We start from the raw sequence: 23,859 nt of genomic DNA on the forward strand, positions 1-23,859 counted from the left end.
TAAGTGTTAGAACTATGACTATTTAGATAGATTTCCCCTCAGTTGAAGGAAGAAAACCCACTCTACGAAACCTGTTCAAACAGAGAACAGTTTAGCTCTCTTTTACTGAGATATTATAAGCTATGTTACATGGCCTAATGAACCATATGGTATAGATTGTATAAAGGTGACAGTATAGGCCAGCTACATTTTGAAAATTTCTTTCAAAATGGCATGTTTTACACCATTTATATAAAGTATGAAAAAAGAATAAGGTAAAAGTTTTGATAAACTGATTAATTTTTCAAAAGGAAACACACCATTAAACACACTTTTTTTATAAGTGTTGAAAAACCTGAAGTCCAGTCTGACTGTAATGTATTTCAAAAGGCAAGGGTTCAAACTTACTCACTGTGCTTAAATTGCATTTTATATTTGTTGAAAGAAGTATTCCAATATCGTTATAGAGATATTTCACTTTATTGTATATATATTAGATACATAGTTTAAAAGGAATAAAACTACTCTCTAGAACATGAGACAGTAAATAGAACAAAGATTGACACTATTATATAAATGGAATTCATGAACATAAATAAGTAGTGATTTTTAACTATATTCATATTATGCAGTTTTAAAACTATCTAATCTTTTACAATGACCAAATCCTTACTTGAAACTGTAGAGTTGATGAAGGATATATGCCACTTAAGTATTAGTTTGGAGACTTACAGAACAGTTTTACTGGTGGTATTTATGTGTGAGAGGAGTCCTACTACTGTGTATGAGTATCATGTTTTGGGAGACATAATTTAACAGTGAAGTTTTCATATTAACCTTACAAGGAAGAAATCAGTTTTAAGTTATTAGTTATTTTAGAAATACTACTCAAACCAGAATGACATTTATGAAATAGTATATATTCCTTCTCTAATTCCATTTTAATAGTCTATATAAACTTATCAAACGAAGCGATGGGGTTAAAATTTTTTTAGCATTTTAGATAGTCAAGTTAGAAAAGGAACTTAAGAAAGGAACTCAGATTTAAAGTTCTAAAGACCCATCGGCTTTGGCACGTTTTCTTTCTTACCACAAATCATTTTCCCTTAGAAATGGAGTAGTTAACTATCCTTCTTATGACCTTGGCTATAATAAAAAGAAAGCAGTCAAGAGACCACAGATGCAGCCACCGGCGCTGATGGAGAGCGGCAGTGAGCAGGCAGGGACACAGGAGACCGCAGAACTGGGCGACAGGGTGAGCTAACTCGGCCTTAACAAATCACCTATCTCAGAGAAAAACTCGGTCTGTTGAGATCAACAAGGCAGGATTAACTTTCTGCCGTGAATACTTAGGTACTTGGCAACTCCTGACCTAAAGGACATACAAAACCACAACCAACCAACCAGCCAACCACTCTTGGAATATAATATAACTCCATTCCTTATTAGAACTTCACTCCTCTTCTGTTGGGTCAGGTTCAGAGAACATTCCGCACAGGGCTGTGTTGGGGCGGCACACGAAAGCATCAGTTTCACGTCCCAACTCTGTTAACTGTTCCAACGAAGACACGCAAGGATAATGGTCTTTTAACATATCTGGCAATTTAGAAGTATTCTCTTGAAGACGTCGAGAACGTCTAACTGGTGTTATAAACTTTATCTCTTTATATGCTGAATTTGTTTCATCAAACTGCATCTTCTTTTTTACACTAAAAAAGAAAGACCCACAAAATCATCCCCATTTTCACTTCATATTTTTATACTAAATATTTATCCATGTGACTTGTCCTACAGAGAGGGCCTGCCAGCTCCCTGAAGTCAGGAACTTTTTCATTTCTCCATTTGTTGTTTGTTACAACTTGGACACACTAGATACTTGAATACCTATAGAATTGGCTAATTGCTCAATTCTAAAACCCACTGTTTTAGTAATACCCAGAAATTAAAAGTTTTTCTTTTTTAAAATGGTAATATTTAGGAAAAAGCAAAGCAAGTATAGGTGAAATGTTCCATTCACATTTTGTTTGAAACCTTTCTATTAACAAATAGTTCTAATCAAGGGCTTAAAGATTTCAAAATACTACATGCATGATCCCTAAGCATAAAAACAAGAGCACATTACATTTTAAAAGTTTACCTTTGCAAGTATGGCGTAGTAGACACATTATATTTAATTAAGCAACCTGCCCTAGTATTTGTACTTGGGGTTTTAACATCACTGGTTGGGTCTTTTACTTTGTCATCTTCCTCTTTCTCACAGTCTTGAAACACCACATTTCTAGGATGCTTATTTTCCATTTCCAGTTTTTCTGGTAGATCAACACCTGTATCAGTGTGGGCTTCTTGGATTTCTTCTTTGGCTGCACAAGTCTCCTCAATATTTTCTCCTACAGAGAGATTTATAGATGAAACTTTTGTTTGAATATAAAGAACAAATTCAGAAGACAAGTTTATTTACAGTTAGCCGAATTTGCAAAATCAAAGAACCACACTGCCATCTTGTAACCATTTACTTTTTCTAAGCAGATACTGCTAACAATTATTTAAGAAATATCTAATATTTCCTATGTGTCAGGGATTACAGAAATGAATACCAAAAGGAAATCATCCACACCCTCTAAGAAGTTCACATTCTGTGGAAGAGACATGCTTTAAAATCATTATGTGGAAAATGCGATACATGAGGTTAAAAAAACAAAGGGTCACGAGAACCCATACAAAGAAATAACTGAATTTGCTTGAGGGACAGGGAGATGGCAAAGGAAGGCTTCACAAATGACATTGACATGGGGTCTTGAAAAATGAGTACAAGACAGAAGGAAGACAATCTTGGTATGAAGCTTAAAAATGATCTACTAAGACAAAATTAAAGGGCCAGCATGCTTAGAATATATAAATTTTTAAAAACTGTTTTTTAATTGACATATGTTTCAAGTGTACAACATAATGATTTGATATTTGTATATATCGTGAAATGATGACAATACATTGTGAAATGATAACATCTGTCCCCATACAGAGTTACAAATCTTTTTCTTATGATGAGGACTTCTAAGGTTTATTCTCTCAACAACTTTCAAATATGCAATGCAGTGTTATTACTTCAGATACCACACTGTACTTTGCATCCCCAGGACTTGTTTATTTTGTAACTGGTAGTTTGTATCTGTTGACCTCCCTTCACCCATGTCAGTGGGTTAGGCTATTCTTAGACCTTCCTCTGCCCTTGGTTTGGGATACACTAGTCTTTCCTGGTTTTCCCTTCTGTCACCCTGATCACTCCCTCTTACGTGTGTATTAGTTGCTCAGTCGTGTCTGATTCTTTGCACCCCATGGACTATAGCCTGTCAGACTCCTCTGTCCATGGGATTCTCCAGACAAGAATACTGGAGTGGGTTGCCATTCCTTCTCCAGGGCATCTTCCTGACCCAGGGATCAAACCCAGGTCTCTGCACGGCAGGCAGACTCTTTACCATCTGAGCCACCAGGGAAGCCCATTCCCTCTTAAGCTCCTTTATTAAATACAGCCTTTAAGATCAGATCATATACATCTCCTGTATGTCCCACTGGTACTTATTAACAGCAATCATAAATAGAAATATTCTCTGTTGAACTAAAAAATCTTTATAGAGATCATCTAGTCAAAAAAGTGAAAGTATTAATCATGTCCAACTCTTTGCAACCCCATGGACCGTAACCTGCCAGGCTCCTGTCTATGGGATTCTCCAGGCAAAAATACTGGAGTGGGTTGCCATTCCCTACTCCAGGAGACCTTCCTGACCAAGACAGGAAAAGGCTTAGAGAGGTAAGGTAACTTTCACAGATACATGATAACAATTTTGAACCAGATCTCCTAGTTAAGAATTATTTATACTATGTAGAGTCAATGAATTTCAGAGGTAAATCAACAGAAGTATGAGGAAAGAACCAACTTAAATATTAAAAATAGTTTAAAAAGATAAAAATAATTCAGCAAAGAAATTTAAAATTAAATCACAATTTACCTGAAGGAAACAAAAGAAACTAACTTACCAAATTTAAGTTTTTCTTGACTCTTCTTTGTCAGAATGTCAACAATTGTATGTCGCATCTCTTCGATGGGCTTAATTTTATTTTAATGAAGAAAGCAGACCCATATAAATTTTATATTCTCAGACATTAACTAGGTTATCCAAGTTGAAAATATTAAAACCAGGGATTAAATTACATATTTTAAAAGAAAGCAATGGTTCTTAGACCATTTTTCTCAGAATTCTTGCTGCTGCTGCTGCTGCTGCTAAGTCACTTCAGTCGTATCCAACTCTGTGTGACCCCATAGATGGCAGGCCACTGGGCTCCCCTATTCCTGGGATTCTCCAGGCAAGAATACTGGAGTGGGTTGCCATTTCCTTCTCCAGGGGGTCTTCCAGACCCAGGGATTGAACCCAGGTCTCCCATATTGCAGGCAGATGCTTTACCCTCTGAGCCACCAGGTTTAAGGGATAGAATTTTATCAGTTTAAAAAATTTCCCTGTTAATTTTTCTTAAGCCTATGGTAACTATTACTGCTTGCTTGACAGGAACAAAATGAACGAACAAGTAGCAAATTAAGACTATTAATATCTATCAAAGAGCTGATTATATTTTTTACTCTAAATTTGTATTGCTTTATTCCTTTTCTCCTACATTGCAGCCCATGGTTATATTTTTGTTTCACATGCTATTAAATGCATCTTTGAAGAGTTCAAGGTAGATCAGTCTAACATTTCATTTATTCAAAAATTCAGCAGTTCAGTAACTATGCATTAAATGTCATATAGTGTAAGTACTTCCTATATTCCCTTGAACCACAGAGCCTACTAATGGAGTATATTCAAATTATGATACAAAAGGGAACCTCAGGGTCACATTGTTAATTCTTGAACTTAGTCCTGAAGGACTCACCCATCAGGTGTTCAGTTTTCTTGTCCAGTTTTGATCCCTGTTCCCCAACGTCTGCTCTGGTCTCACATCTCTTTACTGCTTTCTCTATGAATGCCTGGCTCTAGTTTTGAGTCCTAGCTCTACTGTCATAAGCACCATTAAGTAACGTCCTTTCTGGCTCAATGTAGTAGGGACCTAACATTCTCTTCCAGGTAAAGTTCGGTGGAATACAGTTATCCTTCAGCAAAGTGTCTTACACATTTAGAGAGAATACCTGCTGAATATATGATATTTTAATTCAGGTGAAGGATCAAATAGTATTTGTTGGCTTTGCTGATACTAAAGGATATAGACCTTTCTTAAGGAAAGGCTGAAAAAGAAAAGTTTTTTAAAACTCTCTTTGTAAACAATTTCCAAGAATGCACTTCTGAGAATCTTGGCCCAGAAGGAAATACATTTAGGAATATCTGCCCATAAAAACAAAAAACCAACCAAATAAAAGCTCAGATATGACTTATTCTATACCCCAGGGCTTTTTTGTAGTAGCACAATGGGAAGAGGTAACAGATATGAAAATTAGTTTATTGCCATTTTCTATATGTGATTAGACCAAACATATGGCATATAAATGGGAGTCCATAGACTTGTAAAGTGAGAGTTCTCTGGTCAGAGAGCTTGCTAACATTTTAAAAGTTAATTTAATTCCATTTGCTTTCTATTAAATAAATACTTTTTAATACTGAAAATTCAGTCTTTCAGTAGATTTCTCCACTAGAGGATGTCCAAAATGACATGTTGTGGTAAACTATTTCTCACATCACATTTGAGGGAATGCATATTTCAGCTTATATCCATTTTCTAAGGTCTGACTATCCCTAGTACATAAGCAAGTTTTAGAAGGGTAAGAAACAGCCTCTATAATATGTAATTCTGTGGTATTTAAACATTCATTACTGCCACATAAATAAGCAAAATTGTATCAAGTTATATGGTGATGTGTTCCAAAATAATTCTGAATTATTTACACTGAAATAATAATGACCTGTAAGTTATCATCTCACCTGAGCTCCTGCCAGAATGGCCTTCTCATAGATTGCGATAATATTTTCAATAGGACTTGTGAGTGATTCAATACGTGCAAGGCATATCCAATATTTAACAAGCTTTTTGGCATCTGGAATATTTTTAATCAGGTCATTTAGTGTAACTAATACTTCTTCTTTTGGACACCCCTAAAACAGTAAGAAATAAAGTGAATGATGCTGTTTAGTCTACAAACTATGAACAATTAAGTAAGCCTACTACAATCAGGATCAGTGGTAAAGAGAAAAAAAGGCTGGTAGAAAATTATTCATAAAATAGTCACCATTGTTTTCCTTACTCCAAACTTACTCTGAATGGTTAGCAAGAAGTAGATCAGTCAAGAGTCAGAAAAAAGAAACACTAGTTGAGAAAAAAATTAGTAACAAAAACGGCTAACACGCTGCTCAGTCTTCATGTTTGCCCTCTTGTGTGTTATGGAATCGATTTGTTGGTGTGTGTCCATATATACTTCCTTCCGCCTGTGCCTGGTCTCAGCTAGGGCTTGCAGGATCTTCTCGTTGCAGCAAGTGGGATCCAGTTCCCCGACCAGAGATGGAACCCAGGTTCCCTGCCATCGGTAGCGCAGAGTCCTAGCCACTGGACCCCCAAGGGAGTCGGGTCCCTATTTGTTATTACTTTATTTATAATTTTTTAACCTACCAAATGCTTATGGAAACAGCTTACTAGTTTTTTTTTTCCCCTGATTATCTTTGTCAGGTTTTGATAGTAAGATTTAAAAAGTGAATCTGTAATGGCTTATGTAATTAACAGCTATATATATGTAAGTAGTAGGGCAGAAAATTCCACAGTATCAATAAAAAACCCCAGTAGAGTAGATAGGAATAGAATCAGTTTCCCTGACCATAACTTTCACTGGCTTTCAGAACTACGAAAAGTTTAAAGGTATTCATAAAGACTAGAGAAAGGTTTGAAATCACACTCTGTATATTCATCAGTCTTGCTATGTTTAGACACTAGTGAGTGACCAAAGCAAGATTAAGGAGACATCAGGAGAAAAAAATACACACACACACTCTGAAATTATACTCATAGGATTCAGGTCCAAATCATTAAATTCTACAGTTCAAGACCATGTTGGTTTAGATTAATGGGATTTAGTTTGCAAATATTTTAGTTAAATTTAATCTGTGATAATAATTTGTGTTGCTAATCTTTGGTAAAGTATAGAATGAGTAGAAAAAATAATTTGTAAATATGTTGACTGAATATAAAAAACAGAAGTATCAGAGCAAATACCCACCCCCAGCCCACTCTATATTAATATCTTAGAGAAATACAATATTTATAAACTCAATGGAAAAAAAAATCTAAGTATCCCTTTGATACATTTATAGGAACTCAATTAGAATGTAGCCTATTAAAGGCTAAAGAGAAACAATCTCACAATTAAGTCTCCATAACACCACTGACACATTAATTGGTCAAAAAAGATTGATGATATAATTTAATGAGATAACACTGATGAAGGTAATTTGTAAGCTATAAACTTAATTTGTAAACTATTAAGTTATAAGCTATAAACAAATATAAGATAAAGACTCTACCTCATTAATCAGGTTCAGGCATTCAGAAAATGTCTTGTTCACTTTTTCGGTAAACAGTCGTTGTTCATCTTCTTCTGCCATGGTAGTCCAGAAGGATCCAACAGGTTGTTCATTTTGTGTTTCGGGCTCAGGCCGGGTAACTGCTGAGCTCGGAGGACGCTTCAGAATTCTTCCTTTGCCAGCTTTCCACTCACTCAAACGAGCTCTACAGTCAGAAGCAGCATATAAACATTACTGTGACACTGATGACAGAATTCTGTCAAACACAGCAAAAGCTGAACAACACTTCCAGTCTTTAATTCTACACTAGTGGCACATATATAGTTCACCTGTTTGAAGATAAACAGGGAATACACCAATGTTAACTATATGCGCAAAGACCCCAAGAATGCATTTTTAAATGGAGAGGTTATAAATCGTTTCCCAATTTCATTAACCATTTTAACTTTGATTACATAAAACAACCTAATTAAACTTTTTGGTTTGGTTTTAGTCGCTAAGTCATATCCGACTCTTTGTGACCCCATGGACTGTAACCCACCAGGCTCCTCTGTCCATGGGATTATCCCGGCAAGAATACTGGAGTAGGTTGCCATTTCCTTCTGCAGGGTTTCTTCCCGACCCAGGGATCAAACCTGTGTCTTCTGCATCGCAGATGGATTCTTTACCACTGAGCCACCAGGGAAGCCCCATTAAACATACTCAAGCATAGTAACTTAGGATATACTGTTCCACAATATAAATAGGCTTAGACTGATCTGCATATGAAGAGAACCCATGTACAAAAAACTCGAATATTCTAATAGCAAGGAAATGATAAGCCGAATTCACAAGTGGTACTCTACTGAAAACTGCGCTAATAAAATCACATCTACTTACTTTCTCTCCTCCGCAGTTTCTCTGGGCTGCGTCCATCTACTGTCAACAGCTGCTTTCACTGTAGTGTGTCTGCGCTGCTCAGCACTCTTTGACTTTTCTATCAGTTTAGTATTAGAAGATGAAGCAGGCCTGGCTGCCATTCCAGCCGCCATGCTTTTTGATAGTGTCTTATCTCCTTTTACGTCCTGCGAAGAACTGGTCTTGATGCCAGACAAAACTGTATTTAACTCTTTCTCTCGAGGCCCTTTCGGAACTGTGACATTGGCTGCCATCCTGCTGCTGCCTGGTTTCATGGCGTCCTGGGCTTTATTGTGCTGACTTCTAATAGGAGGTCGCACAAGGTGTCGGATCTGAGATGTAGTGCTTGCAAATTTAGTGGCAGATGTCATATGTGAGACTCTATCACTTTTCACTGTTATGCTGCTGACGTCTCCAGGCTGAGGCTTTGTGGCTTTAGAGATAGTCGCTGGAAGTTTCTTGGTTGTTGCAGAACTCTCATCTTTGACTTGCAGCGGTTTTCTAAAGGAATTAATCTTAGACTGAACAATTTGGCCACGATATGCTCCAAGCACAGGTTTCTTGGACACATTAGCATCGTGCTTTGGTTTTTCTGTAATCACTGGGTTTTTTTTACTGTTGTTTTTAAGGTGAAATGTTTGGCTTAATGTTCTGTGTTGACTTTGGCGGTCATCTTTAACTGGTAACAATGGCAGAGTTTGATTATTATCCTCAGAATTAGGTGGATCCGTGGCTATAGTTGAATTGGTTAATTCATTAGAAGGTTTTAAAGGAATACAGTTCTTTTCCACTGTTAAATTATTTTTGATCCCGTTAGGTCTACCGACATTCTCTTTATCAGCCTAAAAGAGTTATTTAAGAAAAATCAGTATTTTAGAATTTCTTTCTTTCAGAAAGAGTTTAGGGGAAAAAACCTTCTTTAGGGATGAGGGAAAAGGGATGGAGAGCTACTCCGTATCTTACCATTTTTGTTTTTATTTTCAGAACTTTTTTCCCTTCTTGGATCTGGCCTTCAGATGTCCTGACTCTCTGATCTCCATCACTTAAAAAAAAAAAGAAAATCCACATGCTTTTAGATAATGCTTCCTTTGGGGGGCAGGTATAGGATCATGTAACTGTTCTCTGACTTGGTAGTTCTAAATTGAGGCAAGAACTGAGCTGAGATTGACTTGTTCTAAGCAAAACTTTTCTTTATTGTAGGGTGATTTAAAGCGTAAACAACATGGCTAGGAAAAAAGTAAAGATATTTTTTTACAAGATCTTAAACCCTCCCCCCATAATCTCATTCTAAACCACTCTCTAGTTGTTCAAACAAGTCTTCAAAAATCTTTGTTAAGCAACACTTTCTTTGGTTAGTTTTAAGTACCTGGTACCAGACTTACCTTGAAAAAAATTCTTTTAAAACAGCTCTCCCAAAAGAAATCCAAAAATTTTCAAACACACAATTTATTAATGTGCATTTTAGTTTCTAGATGGCATTTAGACTATACATCCCAAGCAAAGGGTTCTTCAAGAATTAAACCTAGGAATAAGATGGCAGATGAGTAGGTGGACGTGGAGTCTCTCTCTCTCCACGGATACATCAGGGACACACCTTCAGACACAGAAGTGCATGCAGAACACCAGCTGAGAGCGGACAGGAGTCCCTGACTAGCGTAAAAGAATATATAGACCCACGCAAAACTCAGTAGAATGAAGGAACTAGAAGGAGAAACAGGGGTGTTAGTAGGACTGGGCCTGCCCTAGGTGGGTGGGGGAACTACAACAGGGGTCTGATCCCCACACTGGGGCAACTGTCTGAGTCAGAGGAGAAACAATTAAGGCTGAGAGTGAAACAGCTGATCTGTGGCAGCCTAAATGGAATGAGACTCAGACAGTCCTTGCTGCAGCCATACACACCCCAGACAGGGAGGTAGATGCCCTGGAAGGCGCAGCGGCTGGGAGCTGGAGTTTAGGGACTATGGAGCAATCCTGGGGTGAGGGCTGCTGTTGACTGCAGAGAGATGGGTTGAGGGGATGTGAGGGAGGAGACTGTGGTGGGAAATGCCTGTGGAGGAAAGCCAGGCAGCCAGGAAGCAGGGCGATACTGCTGAGTCACGTGAAGGAGGTAGAGCCATCACCATAGCCTCTCTCCCGCCACGTGCCAGCACTGTCCGCTGAACAACAGAGAGGCTGGCCCATCAAACGCCTGATACACTGAACTACAGAGTAGGATCCCACCCAGGGTGCCCCTTTAAGTGCCTGACGCACCAGTCTATAGAGTAGGGCCCCAGCCAGGGGAGGCCCCTCTATGTGCCTGATGCACCGAACAACAGAGAAGGACCCCAGGCAAGGGAGCCCTCTAAGTGCCTAAAGGAGCGGAGCTATAGAGAAAGACTGGCCAAAGAAGCCTTCTGATCGTCAGCTACAAGACGCTTGAAACAAGACCCTGATAGGGCCATAACTCCTGTGACAGAGGCAGTCCGTGTCCCTGCACACTGGTGCCGCCAGGGTCCCCCAAGTCAAGCAGCTGCGCCACCTTCACGCTCAACTCTCACGGGGCAGAGCTGCCACAGGCACAAAAAGCCTTGTGTCTTTCCGCACAGGGTTGCTTTGGTAGTGTCCAGCTCTGCAACTCTGTAGACTGTGGCCTGCCAGGCTTCTCCACATAAGAATACTGGAATGTATTGGCCAGGGCGGGTTGCCATACCCTTCTAGAGCACAATATTCCCTGCTGCCCTGGCCGCCAACTCTCAAGTACCTGGTACTGCCAGAACCCCTGTGACCCATGCACCACCTCCACACCTGGCCCTCACAGGAGCAAACCCAAGTCCTCCAGGGCAGCCTCAGGAGTAAACCCCAGTGGACGACCCACATGCAGAGGTGGAAATAAAACCACAATGGAAACCCAGGGGCAGTGTGGCTAAGGAAGAAGACCCAAAACCTTCCCATCAGCTGTACAGCTGCAGATTAAATCCACAGGATCAACTATGTAGACTCTATCTATGGAATATATAAAAGGTCATTGAGAGCTCCCACAAAAGAAAACGTACTAGTTCTGATAGCTGTGGACATTGGAGGCAAGAACACAGAGTAAGACCAGATTAGCATCTGAGCCCACAGCAGGTCCAGGGACGCACAGTGTTGGATTGGCATCCTAGGGAGGTGAGGTGGACTGTGACTCCCAGTGAGGGAAAGAACTCTGACAGCAGTGACTCAAGAGAAACATTTATTATTCTTATGTTTTGACTTGTTCTGTAGAATCTTTTGTATTTTTTTCCTTTTTTCTCCCCTCTTTTGTAGTTGTCGATTTTATTGGCACTATGAAATCTAATTAAGCTTTTGAACTTTTTTATTCTTTTTCTTTTTCAGTCACATTTTTTATTGTTGTATAAACCTCTGCCTCTACATTGGGCTTTTGCAGTTCTGGGGAGTTTCCTTTTTTTTTTTTCTTTTCTCTTAAAAAAATTTTTTAAACCTATTATTATTTTTCCTACATTTATTCCTTTGCTGGCTTTTCCTACTGTTCTTTTTTCCTTGCAGTTAATCTTGAATGTATATAAATCATCTTTACCTGCCTCTGTTTAGCCTTGCATATCTATTCTTTCTCTCTTTTCCTCTCAACATATTTGTTAGTTTTATTTTCATTGCTTCATTCCCCAATTGGCACCTCGCTTTAGTTTTGTTTTCCAGTTTGTTCTTTAGATAGTTTTGTTCTGGTAGAGATAATTTTTGGTTTCCTTTGTCTGCCAGGTCAATCTGTTGTATTATATTTTTGTTGGACTGTTTTCATTTTGCTTATGGGTATATATGTGTATATTCAGTCACACTTTTATTATTATTGTTACAAACCTCTGCCTTTGCATTGGGCTTTTGCAATTCTGTTGAGTTATGCTTTTTTTCTTTCTTCTTTCTTTTCTTTTCTCTTTTTTATAATTTTAACTTAAATTTTTTTAACATTTTTTTTTTCTACATTTATTCCTTTGTTTGCCTTTCCTACTGTTCTTTCCTCTTGCAATTAATCTTTAATAAATATAAATCTTCCTAATATACCTCTATTTAACTTTGCATATCTATTCTTTCTTTTCTTTCCTCTCAACATATTTGTTAGTTTTGTTTTCATTGCTTTATTACCCACTTGACACCTTGCTTTAGTTTTGTTTTCCAGTTTGTGCTTTAGTTAGTTTTATTCTTAACTGGTAAATATAATTTTTGATTTCCTTTGTTCTCTGGGTCAATCTATTGTACTTTACTTTTGTTGGACTATTTTGATTTTGCTCATGGGTATATTCCATATATTATATTATAATATATGTATATTCCATTATTCTAATTATTATTTGACTGATTTTGTAACTGCCATTTGTCTGGAGTTCATCTCTGGTCCCTCGTTTTTGGATATTTGTTTTCATCTCACTTAATGCCATAACAAACCACTTGTAGAATCTTCAGTCCTGACCGATGATCAAGCCTTGAGCCTTAGGAGTGGGAGCACTGACCGCAAGACCCTAGACTACCAGAGTAACCTTAGGGAGTATCAACAGTGAGAACTCACACAAAGGAAACCACCTGAATACAATTCCCAACCAACAGTAGCACACTGTGTAGGAGGCCTCATCTAAACAACAAACAAAACAAAAATACAAACCCAATCATCAGCAGACAGGATTACCACCTCACGCAGCCTTGCCCATCAGAGGAAAAACAAAGACTCAGCACAAATCTCACCCTATAAGAAGCTTACACAAACCACTGGACCAACCTTAGAAGGGCAGAAACGAAAAGGAAGAAAGAATTCAACCTTAAAGCCTGGGAAAAGGAGACTTCAAACACAATAAGTTAAAAAAAAATAATGAAAAGGCAGAGAAATACTCCACAAATAAAAGAAGAAACCAGAAACACAGAAGTCCAAATAAATTAAGAGGAAATAGGCAAGCTACCTGAAAAAGAATTCAGAATAATGATAATAAAGATGATCAAAAAACAAAATGGAGAAAATGCAAGAATCAATTAACAAAGACCTAGAAGAATTAAAGAATAAACATACAGAGACAAATAATACAATTAATGAAATTAAAAATATTCTAGAAGGAATCAATAGCAGAATATCTGAAGCAGAAGAATGAATCAGTGAGCTGCAAGATAAAATGGTGGAAATAACTTCTGAAAAGAACTGATATTCTCAGAGACATCTGGGACAATATCAAACGCACCAACATTCAAATTATATGGGTCCCAGAAGAAGAGAAAAAGAAAGAGTATGAGAAAAATTTTGAAGAGATTATAAAAATTTCCCCAAAGTGGTAAAAGAAATGGTCAATCAAGTCCAAGAGGCATAAAGAGTCTCATACAGGATAAACCCAAGGAGGAATATGCCAAGACACATAATAATTAAACTGACAGAGACAAAACACAAAGAAAGAATATTAAAAGCAGCAAGGGAGAAGCAACAAGTAACATACAAGGGAAACCCCTTATGCTTAACTGCTGATCTTTCAGCAGAAACTCTGCAGGCCAGAAGGGAATGGCAGGATATATTTAAAGTACTGAAAGGGAAAAAGAAAAATCTACAATCAAGATTACTGTACCTAGCAAAGATCTCATTCAAAATTGATGGAGAAATAACAAGTTTCTCAGACAAGCAAAAGTTAAGAGAATTCAGTACCTGCTTTACACCAAATGTTAAAGGGGCTTACATAGTCAAGAAATACAAGAAAAAGAAAAAGATTTACAAAATCAACCCCAAACAATTAAGAAAATGTCAATAGGGACATATGTATTAATAATTACTTTAAATGTAAATGGATTCAATGCTCCAATCAAAAGACACAGACTGGCTGAATGGATACAAAAACAAGACCCATACGAATGCTGTCTATAAGAAACCCACTTCAGACCTAAAGACACATATAGACTGAAAGTGAGAGGATGGGAAAATATATTCCATGCAAATGGGAAGCAAAAGAAAGCTGGAGTAGCAATCCTCGTATCAGACAAAACAGACTTTAAAATAAAGATTACAAAATATAAGGAAAGACACTGCATAATGATCAAGGGATTGATCCAAAAGGAAGACATAACAATTGTAAATATCTATGCACCCCACATAGGAGCACCTCAGTACGTAAGACAAACACTAACAGACACAAAAAGAGAAATGGACAGTAACACAATAATAGTAGGAGACTTTAACACCCCACTCACACCAATGGACAGATCATCAAAACAAAGTTAGTAAGAAAACAGAAGTCTTAAATGATACATTAGATGAGCTGGATCTCATTAATATCTTCAGGACATTCTATCCAAATGTGAAGAATACACCTTCTTCTCAGTGCACATGGAACATTCTCCAGGATAGACCACATTTTGGGTCACAGATCAAACTTCAATAAATTTAAGAAAACTGAAGTCATAGCAAGCATCTTCTCTGATCACAGTGCTATAAGACTAGATATCAATTACAAGAAAAAAACTGTAAGAAACATATACACATGGAGATTAAACAACACGTTTCTAAATAACCAACAGGTTCCTAAAGAAATCAAAATGGAAATCAAAAAATTTCTAGAAACAAATGACAATGAAAACACAAGTCAAAACCTATGGGAGCAGCTTTTGCTGCAGTTCTCAGAGGGAAGTTTATAGCAATACAATCCTACCTCAAGAAACAAGAAAAACATTGAATAGACAACCTAACTTTACACCTAAAACAACTGGAAAAATAAGAAGAAAAAACCCAAAAAATTAGTAGAGGAAAGAAACATAAAGATCTGAGCAGAAATAAATGAAACAAAAAAAAAAAAAAAGAAAGAAAGAAACAATAGCAAAGATTAATAAAACTGGTTCTTTGAGAAGATAAACAAAATTGACAAAGCTTTAGCCAGACTCATCAAGAAAAAAAGAGAAGAATCAAATCCACAGAATTAGAAATGAAAAAGGAGAGGTCACAACAGACAATGCAGAAATACAAAGGATTATAAGAGACTATTATGAACAACAATATGGAAATAAAATGGATAACTTGGAAGAAATGGACAGATTCTTAGAAAAGTTCAATCTTCCAGGACTGAACCAGGAAGAAATAGAAATTATGAACAACCCAATTACAAGCACTGAAATTGAAGCTGTGATAAAAAAATCTTCCAAAAACAAAAGCCCAGGACCAGATGGTTTCACAGGAGAATTTTATCAAACATTTTGAGAAGAGCTAATGCCTATCCTTCTAAAACTCTTTCAAAAAATTACAGAGGAAGGAACACTTCCAAATTCAATTCTATGAGGCCACCATCACGCTGATACCAAAACCAAAGACAACACAAAAAAAGAAAACTACAGGCTAATATCACTGATGAACATAGATGCACAAATCCTCAACAAAACATTAGCAGAGAGAATTCAGCAACACATCAAAAAGCTCATACACCATGATCAAGTTGGGTTTATTCCAGGAATGCAAGGATTCTTCAATATACGCAAATCAATTGATGTGATACACCATATTAACAACTTAAAAAATAAAAACCATATGATAATCTCAATAGATGCAGAAAAAGCCTTTTAAAAAATTCAGCACCCATTTATGATTAAAACTCTTCAAAAAATGGGCATAGAAGGAACCTACCTCAACATAGTAAAGGCCATACATGATAAGCCTACAGCAAGCATTATTCTCAATGATGAAAAACTGAAAGCAATTCCCCTAAGATCAGGAACAAGACAAGGGTGTCTACTTTCACCTCTATTATTCAACATAGTTTGGAAGTCCTAGCTACAGCAATCAGAGAAGAAAAAGAAATAAAAGGAATCCAGATCAGAAAAGAAGAAGTAAAGCTCTCACTGTTCGCAGATGACACGATACTGTACATAGAAAACCCTAAAGATAGTATCAGAAAATTACTAGAGCTAATCAGTGAATTTACAAAGTTACAGGATACAAAATCAATATACAGAAGTCACTTGCATTTCTATATACTAACAATGAAAAATAAGAGAAATTAAGGAATCGATCCCATTCACCATTGCAACAAAAAGAATTAAATATCTAGAAATAAACTTACATAAGGAGACAAAAGAACTGTACATAGAAAATTATAAGACACCGATGAAAGAAATCAAAGATGACATAGACAGAGAGATACTCTATGTTCCTGGGTAGGAAGAATCAATATTGTGAAAATGACTGTACTACCAAATGCAGTCTACAGATTCAGTGTGATTCCTATCAAATTACCAATGGCATTTTTCACAGAACTAGAACAAAAAATTTCACAATTCATATGGAAACACAAAAAACCCTGAATAGCCGAAGCAGTCTTTTGAGAAAGAAGAATGGAGCTGGAGGAATCAACCTTCCTGACTTCAGATTATACTACAAAGCTACAGTCATCAAGACTATATGGGACTGGCACGAAAACAGAAATATAGACTAATAGAACAAGATAGAAAGCCCAGAAATAAACCCATGCACCTATGGGTACCTTATTTTTGACAAAGAAGGCAAGAATACACAGTGGGGAAAGACAGCCTCTTCAATAAATGGTGCTGGGAAAACTGGACAGCTACATGTAAAAGAATGAAGTTAGAACACCTCCTAACACCATACACAAAGATAAACTCAAAATGGATTAAAGACTTAAATGTAAGACCAGAAACTATAAAACTTTTTGAGGAAAACATAGAATACTTGATGACATAAATAATCAAAGCAAGATCCTCTATGACCCACCTCCTAGGGTAAAGGAAATAAAAACAAAAGTAAACAAGTGGGACCTGATTAAACTTAGAAGCCTTTGCATAGTAAAGGAAACTATAAGCAAGGTGAAAAGACAACCTTCAGAATGGAAGAAAATAAAAGCAAATTTAAAAAATGACAAAGGATTAATTTCCAAAATATACAAGCAGCTCATACAACTCAATACCAGAAAAACAAACAACCCAATCAAAAAGTAGGAAAAAGACCTAAATAGACATTTCTCCAAAGACCTACAGATGGCTAACAAACACATGAAAAGATGCTCAACATCGCTCATTATTAGAGAAATGCAAATCAAAACCACAATGAGATACCACCTCATACCAGTCAGAACTGCCATCATCAAAAAGTCTACAAACAATAAATGCTAGAGAGGGTGTGGAGAAAAGGGAATGCTCTTGCACTGTTGGTGTGAATGTAAATTGACACAGCCACTATGGAAGACAGTATGGAGATTCCTTAAAAAACTAGGAATAAAACCACCATATGACCCAGCAATCCCACTCCTGGCATATACCCTGAGGAAACCAAAACTGAAAAAGACACATGTATCCCATTGTTCACTGCAGCACTATTTACAACAGCTAGAACATGGAAGCAACCTAGATGTCCATGGACAGATGAATGGATAAAGAAGTTGTGGTACATAAACACAATGTAATATTACTCAGCCATAAAATGGAATGCATTTGAGTCAGTTCTGATGAGGTGGATGCACCTAGAACCTATTATACAGAATGAAGTGAGTCAGAAAGAGAAAGACAAATATATTCCAATGCACATGTACAGAACCTAGAAAAATGGTACTGAGGAATTTATTTACAGGGCAGCGATGGGGCTTCCCTAGTGGCTCACAGGCTAAAATGTCTGCCTGCAATGCGGGAGACCCGGGTTCAATTCCTGGGTTGGGAAGACCCCCTGGAGAAGGCAATGGCAACCCACTCCAGTATTCTTGCCTGGAGAATCCTATGGACAGAGGAGCCTGGTAGGCTACAGTCCACAGGGTCGCAAAGAGTAGGACACAAATAACTGACTTCACTAACGGAGACATGAAGAATAGACTTATGGACATGGGGAGAGGAGAGGACAGAGTGAGATGTATGGAAAGAATAACATGGAAACTTACATTAGCATATGTAAAAGACAGCCAATGGGAATTTGCTGTATAGCTCAGGAAACTCAAACAGGGGCTCTGTATCAACCTAGAAGGGTGGGATGCAGAGGGAGATGGGAGGGAGGTTTCAAAAGGTAGGGGATATATGTGTACCTCTGGCTGATTCATGTTGAGGTTTAACCGAAAACAACAAAATTCTGTAAAGCAATTATCATTCAATTAAAAAAAAAAAAAGAATTAAACCCAAACTTCTTTTTACAGAGTTAGTACAGGCCATGAGACTCTCTTAGCAAGTGATTTCGTAGTCTGTGAATAAAGTGGGGAAAAAAAGGGTCAGTTGGACATCCCTTTGATTCTAAGTCAGACTTCAACTTCAGAGATATAAAAATGTGAACAAAATGTATATTTTAGGGTCAACAGAGTTTGAGAGCTCTATAGTTGAATTTAGAATGTAACCCAGTTGGATTCCTTATTTAAATAAGTACTTGAGAGTCACAGTCACATTTGAATTAATGTTCTTTCTCTGCTTTCCCTCTATTAATTTAATTCCACCTCAAGGTCTTAAATAAATACCATCTACACACTGACAACTCCCAAGTTTTTATCTCTAGTCCAATTCTCACCCCTGAACTTCAGACACATCACTGTTTGGCATCTCCACTTAGATGTCTCCTTGCTACCTCAAACTTATCATGGTCAAACAGAGCTCTGGATTCTCCCACTCTTCCCTCACGCTTCCCATCTCAACATACAGGCTCACCATCCACCCAGTTATTCAAATCAAAAGTCTAGGATCATCTTTTTGTCTTGAACAAAAAAATTGGGATTTGTGAAAGAAAATGTTTATTCTAAAGTAAAGAAACTATATGCAGGTCAGGAAGAAACAGTTAGAACGGGACATGGAACAACAGACTGGTTCCAAATAGGAAAAGGAGTACGTCAAGGCTGTATATTGTCATCCTGCTTATTTAACTTACATGCAGAGTACATCATGAGAAACACTGGGCTGGAGGAAGCACAAGCTGGAATCAAGATTGCCAGGAGAAATATCAATAACCTCAGATATGCAGATGACACCACCCTTGTGGCAGAAACTGAAGAGGAACTAAAAAGCCTCTTGATGAAAGTGAAAGAGGAGAGTGAAAAAGTTGGCTTAAAGCTCAACATTCAGAAAACTAAGATCATGGCATCTGGTCCCATCACTTCATGGGAAATAGATGGGGAAACAGTCGAAACAGTGTCAGACTATTTTTGGGGGCTCCAAAATCACTGCAGATGGTGATTGCAGCCATGAAATTAAAAGATGCTTACTCCTTGGAAGGAAAGTTATAACCAACCTAGACAGCATATTGAAAAGCAGAGACATTACTTTGCCAACAAAGGTCCGTCTAGTCAAGGCTGTGGTTTTTCCAGTGGTCATGTATGGATGCGAGAACTGGACTGTGAAGAAAGCTGACCAGCAAAGAATTCATGCTTTTGAACTGTGGTGCTGGAGAAGACTCTTGAGAGTCCCTTGGACTGCAAGGAGATCCAACCAGTCCATCATTGGAAGGACTGATGCTAAAGCTGAAACTCGAATACTTTGGCCACCTCATGTCAAGAGCTGACTCACTGGAAAAGACCCTGATGCTGGGAGGGATTCGGGACAAGAGGAGAAGGGAACAATAGAGGATGAGATGGCTGGATGGCATCACCGACTCGATGGACATGAGTTTGAGTGAACTCTGGGAGTTGGTGATGGACAGGGAGGCCTGGCGTGCTGCAATTCATGGGGTCGCAAAGAGTCGGACACGACTGAGTGACTGAACTGAACTGAAAGAAACTAATTAATGTACAAAAAAATTTTTTTAATTTTTATTTGGGAACAATGCCAAACTTATATAAAGTTGTAAAATTATAATAAATAAAGAACATGCATATATTCTTTACCCAGATTTGCCTACTGTTAACATTTTATCTCATTTGAAATATCATTTGCACTCTTTCTGAACATATCTATGTGTAGAATATATACAACTTTTTACCAGAACCTTTCAAGTTATATACATGAAATACTTTGATGTTTATTTCCTAAAAACAGGAATTTTATATACTCACAGAACAGTTATCAAATTCTTAAATTTACCTTGATTTACCACCTTATTGTTCACAGTTGAAAACTGACCTAATAATGTCCTTCATAGTATTTCCTTTTCCACTATCAAACACAGTATAAGAGTCAGGTATTGAACTTAGCTGTCATATCTCTTTAGCCTTCTTTAACCTGGACATTCAGGATCATCTCTGGCTCTATTTTTTCTTTTATATCCCACAGCTAATCCATCATCAAGTCCTGCCAGCTCTATGTCCTAAATATAAGCAGAAGTTTCCACCCTGGAGAAGGGTATGAAGCATTCATCAAGACAAACTATATCAATAAATACAGTACCTATTATAAAGAAATGCAAATTAAAATACTGGATTAAATAAAATGTTATTAAAATTCATTTCCTCTTTAAAAATGTGGCCACTAGGAAATTTTAAATTACACATGTGGCTCACATTACATCTTTACTAGACAGCTCTAATTTGACAGATGTGAATTGAAAAAAATTTGACCTCACCTGAGTAACATCTGATTTTCCTGTTTGCAGGCAAAGGAAGTTTTTCTTTTTAACAGATGTTCCTTGAGTTTTTGTCTTCTTTGCTCTAAATAACAAAAGAGCTACAGGTCAACATCAGCTACAATAACACCAAATAAAATACTGATTTAACTTCGAAAAATATTCTACTTGAAATCACATATTGTCTATAACCGAAAATTTCCAATTTCAATACTGCCTTTGGGAAATAATCATATTTTTAAATGATTGTTCCTACAACTGGTCCCCATTACCACTCTGTACAAGAATAACATTCCCTAGGGTCCGAAAGTGACAAGTCTGGAGAGCATCACTGTCGACATACAGTTCCTGAAAGCCAAGTTTCAAGAGCTAAATGGTAGAGATGAGACACTTGACTCCAAGTTCTAATTTACCAGAAGTGGGTGAGAATTTGTTTTCCCATCCATAGGCCAAGAAATAGCTATTATTTCTGAAGACCCGGCCAACTCGAGATTTCTCTGAACTCGAAGGCAACATGCGTTCGATCCGAAGCATTAGATACGCACACCCTTCGCTCCAGAAATGAACTCCTGATTCGGGAGGCGGGAGGGCCCTGCGCAGGCGCAGCTCCCCGGGCGGACGCGGCCCGGCCCCCCGCACACTCGCACCTACCCTGCCCCCCGGCTAAACGGATTCTCTCACCTGTGGCGCGTCTCCCCCGCCAGCGGGTCACAACCCGTACGCAAGGCGCTCAACCCATACACTCACACCACACAGCGGGCACCACTCCGATTGTCCAGTTCATAAACGCCGAGAACGCGGCCGCGAGAGGCCAAGCGCCCTGTGCGGGCTTCTCACACAACCGTACCGGGGTTGGGGGCGAGGGAAGCCGGTCTGCGGCCCCGCGGCCCTGCGGCCCTGACGGCCTTGCGGCCCTGACGGCCTTGCCCGAGCCATCCCGCCCCCGCGGCCGCCCCGGCCCCTCAGGCAAACGATCCACGGTCCGGCTCGTGCCACCCCGCGGGCCTCACCTCTGAATGCGGACTGGGCCCTCTGACTCGGGTTCAGCTGCAGGCCCTGGGGGATGGCTGGGGTGCTCATCACAGCTCGGGGCAGCGGGGTACGCGTCTCCGGCGTACACTTCCCGCGGACGCCGCTGCCGTTCTGTTCTCTGCCTCTGGGCCGGCGGGCTCTGCCTTAGACAGCGCGGCCGCCCATTGGTGCTCGGCGTGAATTGAACGAGCCAATGGGCGCAGAGGGGCGGGGCCTGAGCTACAGTTGCAGAGGCGGGGCTTGCGTCTCCCGACTTCGGTTAGGACCGCTCTGGACGGAGTCCGTGGGTTTTCAAACCTAAACAGCGTGCTTGGGCTTGGGCTTGGACTTGGCCATGTGAGAGGAGTCGGCCTGCTACGTCTCTGCTCAGTAGCAGATAGATTTCTTCTTTAGACGCTCACACTGCATTGAGGAAGGCAGAGGAGAAAAGCGTTGTCTGGTGTGTTTACTGAGGGTTATAAGCGCCCACTGCTGTACCCAGAGCGTGTGTATTTCCCTTTCACTAATATTCATTGCCCCATCACCGCCCTGAAGTGGGAAGTTATCAGGCTCAGTAGTTACATGTCCACGTTGGCACAGATTGCAAAAAGGAACTGCAATTGAGGGTCTACTCTTCCTGCAATGCAAGAGACGCAGGTTCCATCCCTGAGAAGATTCCCTGGAGAAGGAAATGGCAACTCACTCCAGTACTCTTGCCTAAAGAATCCCATGGACAGAGGAGCCTGGCCGGACACAGCCCATGGGATCGCAAAGAACTGGACACCACCGAACGACTAACACTTTTCTTTCACTTTTTCCTCTGTACTACACAATTATCAGGTGCGAAAAAGGGGAGAGGAAGAGAAAAGTTTAAAATGAGGATAGACCCTTGTTTTATCCTGGGAAGGCAAAACCAGCGTTTCTCATAGGCATTTTGTGTATTTGTACGGTTAATTGTGCTGCCATAATCTTTCAGTCCTCATTCAAAAATATTAACTTCATAAAACACTCGCAGACACCTAATGGATGAGACGAAATAATTTAGACCTAGATGGTTTTCTGAATGATGGAGTGGATGGAGAGATAAGGAGAGTTCTGGGCTGTGCCTTTCTGGTTTTGAGTACAGTAATATACCTTTTCTCTTCCTTGCTTGATCACTGAACCTAGGTTTGGCTGGAATGTTTCAGCCAGATTTTAGAGGTGGAGAAAGGGACGGGAAGATGCAATTCCAATCTTCCCTGCCCATGTTAGAGGGCCTCCACAGATGGCTGTCAACTGTGGTCAGTTTTTCCCATCTTTCTCTGCTTCTTTTTCCTTCAGGCATTTTATGCTAGAATCTTGCTCAATTAGTTTGGGAAGTTATTTTGGGATATTCTGTAGTTTTGTTTTTTCTCGATGAAATATCCCATTTTTAGTGTAACTTTGCCTACACTTAAGGCCATCTTTGGGAGAACCAACAGTCAAACAGCACCGTCACCAGCCCTAAGACATCACTGCTGTTTAGATATTACTGTGAGTATTGTTGATTATTTACTAAAGTTTCACCAGACAGGTTGGGTCACCAGGGATTCCCACTAAGTGACAGAAAACAGTTTAACAAAATAGAACAGTTAAAAAGTGACTTGACCCTCCAAAGCATTATGCTAAACGAAAGAAGCTAGCCACAAAAGGTCACATACTTGGTATGATTCCATTTACATAAAATATCCAGAACAGATAAATCCATAGAGACATAGGGCTTCCCTGGTGGCTCAGATGGTAAAGAATCTGCCTGCGATTCAGGAAACCAGGGTTTGATCCCCGGGTTGGGCAAATCCCCCCAAGAAGGAAATGGTTACCCAATCCAGTATTCTTGCCTGGAGAATTTCATGGGTAGAGGAGCCTGGCGGGCTACTGTCCAAGGGGTCGCAAAGAGACATAACCCAGATAGGGGGCTGCCAAGAACTGGGGTCAGAGGGAAGTTAGGACAGA

At 38.9% G+C, this 23,859-nt stretch overlaps 1 protein-coding gene across 1 annotated transcript; it reads right to left on the reverse strand.

The window, feature by feature from the left end:
• Positions 1–435: 435 nt before the first annotated feature.
• CKAP2 (cytoskeleton associated protein 2) lies at positions 436–22,049 on the reverse strand. The gene is made up of 9 exons (XM_040267009.1): positions 21,888–22,049; positions 20,878–20,962; positions 9,390–9,468; positions 8,409–9,268; positions 7,530–7,734; positions 5,943–6,113; positions 4,012–4,081; positions 2,117–2,366; positions 436–1,688 (listed from the first exon to the last, which is right to left on the reverse strand). The coding sequence occupies exons 1-9, from the start codon at positions 21,955–21,957 to the stop codon at positions 1,433–1,435; spliced, it is 2,046 nt and encodes a 681-aa protein (XP_040122943.1). The 5' UTR covers positions 21,958–22,049; the 3' UTR covers positions 436–1,432.
• Positions 22,050–23,859: the final 1,810 nt, after the last annotated feature.

Source organism: Oryx dammah, unplaced genomic scaffold (assembly GCF_014754425.2).
Source record: "Oryx dammah isolate SB20612 unplaced genomic scaffold, SCBI_Odam_1.1 HiC_scaffold_24, whole genome shotgun sequence".
Lineage (NCBI taxonomy): Eukaryota > Metazoa > Chordata > Mammalia > Artiodactyla > Bovidae > Oryx > Oryx dammah.

Excerpts from the sequence above, each read along its gene's own strand:
- CKAP2 (XM_040267009.1), bottom strand. The coding sequence starts at position 21,957 with ATGAGCACCCCAGCCATCCCCCAGGGCCTGCAGCTGAACCCGAGTCAG. Across the intron at positions 20,963-21,887 it reads GGCCCAGTCCGCATTCAGAG|AGCAAAGAAGACAAAAACTC; the intron begins GTGAGGCCCGCG and ends TTTGTTATTTAG. Across the intron at positions 7,735-8,408 it reads GAAACTGCGGAGGAGAGAAA|AGCTCGTTTGAGTGAGTGGA; the intron begins GTAAGTAGATGT and ends TTCTGACTGTAG.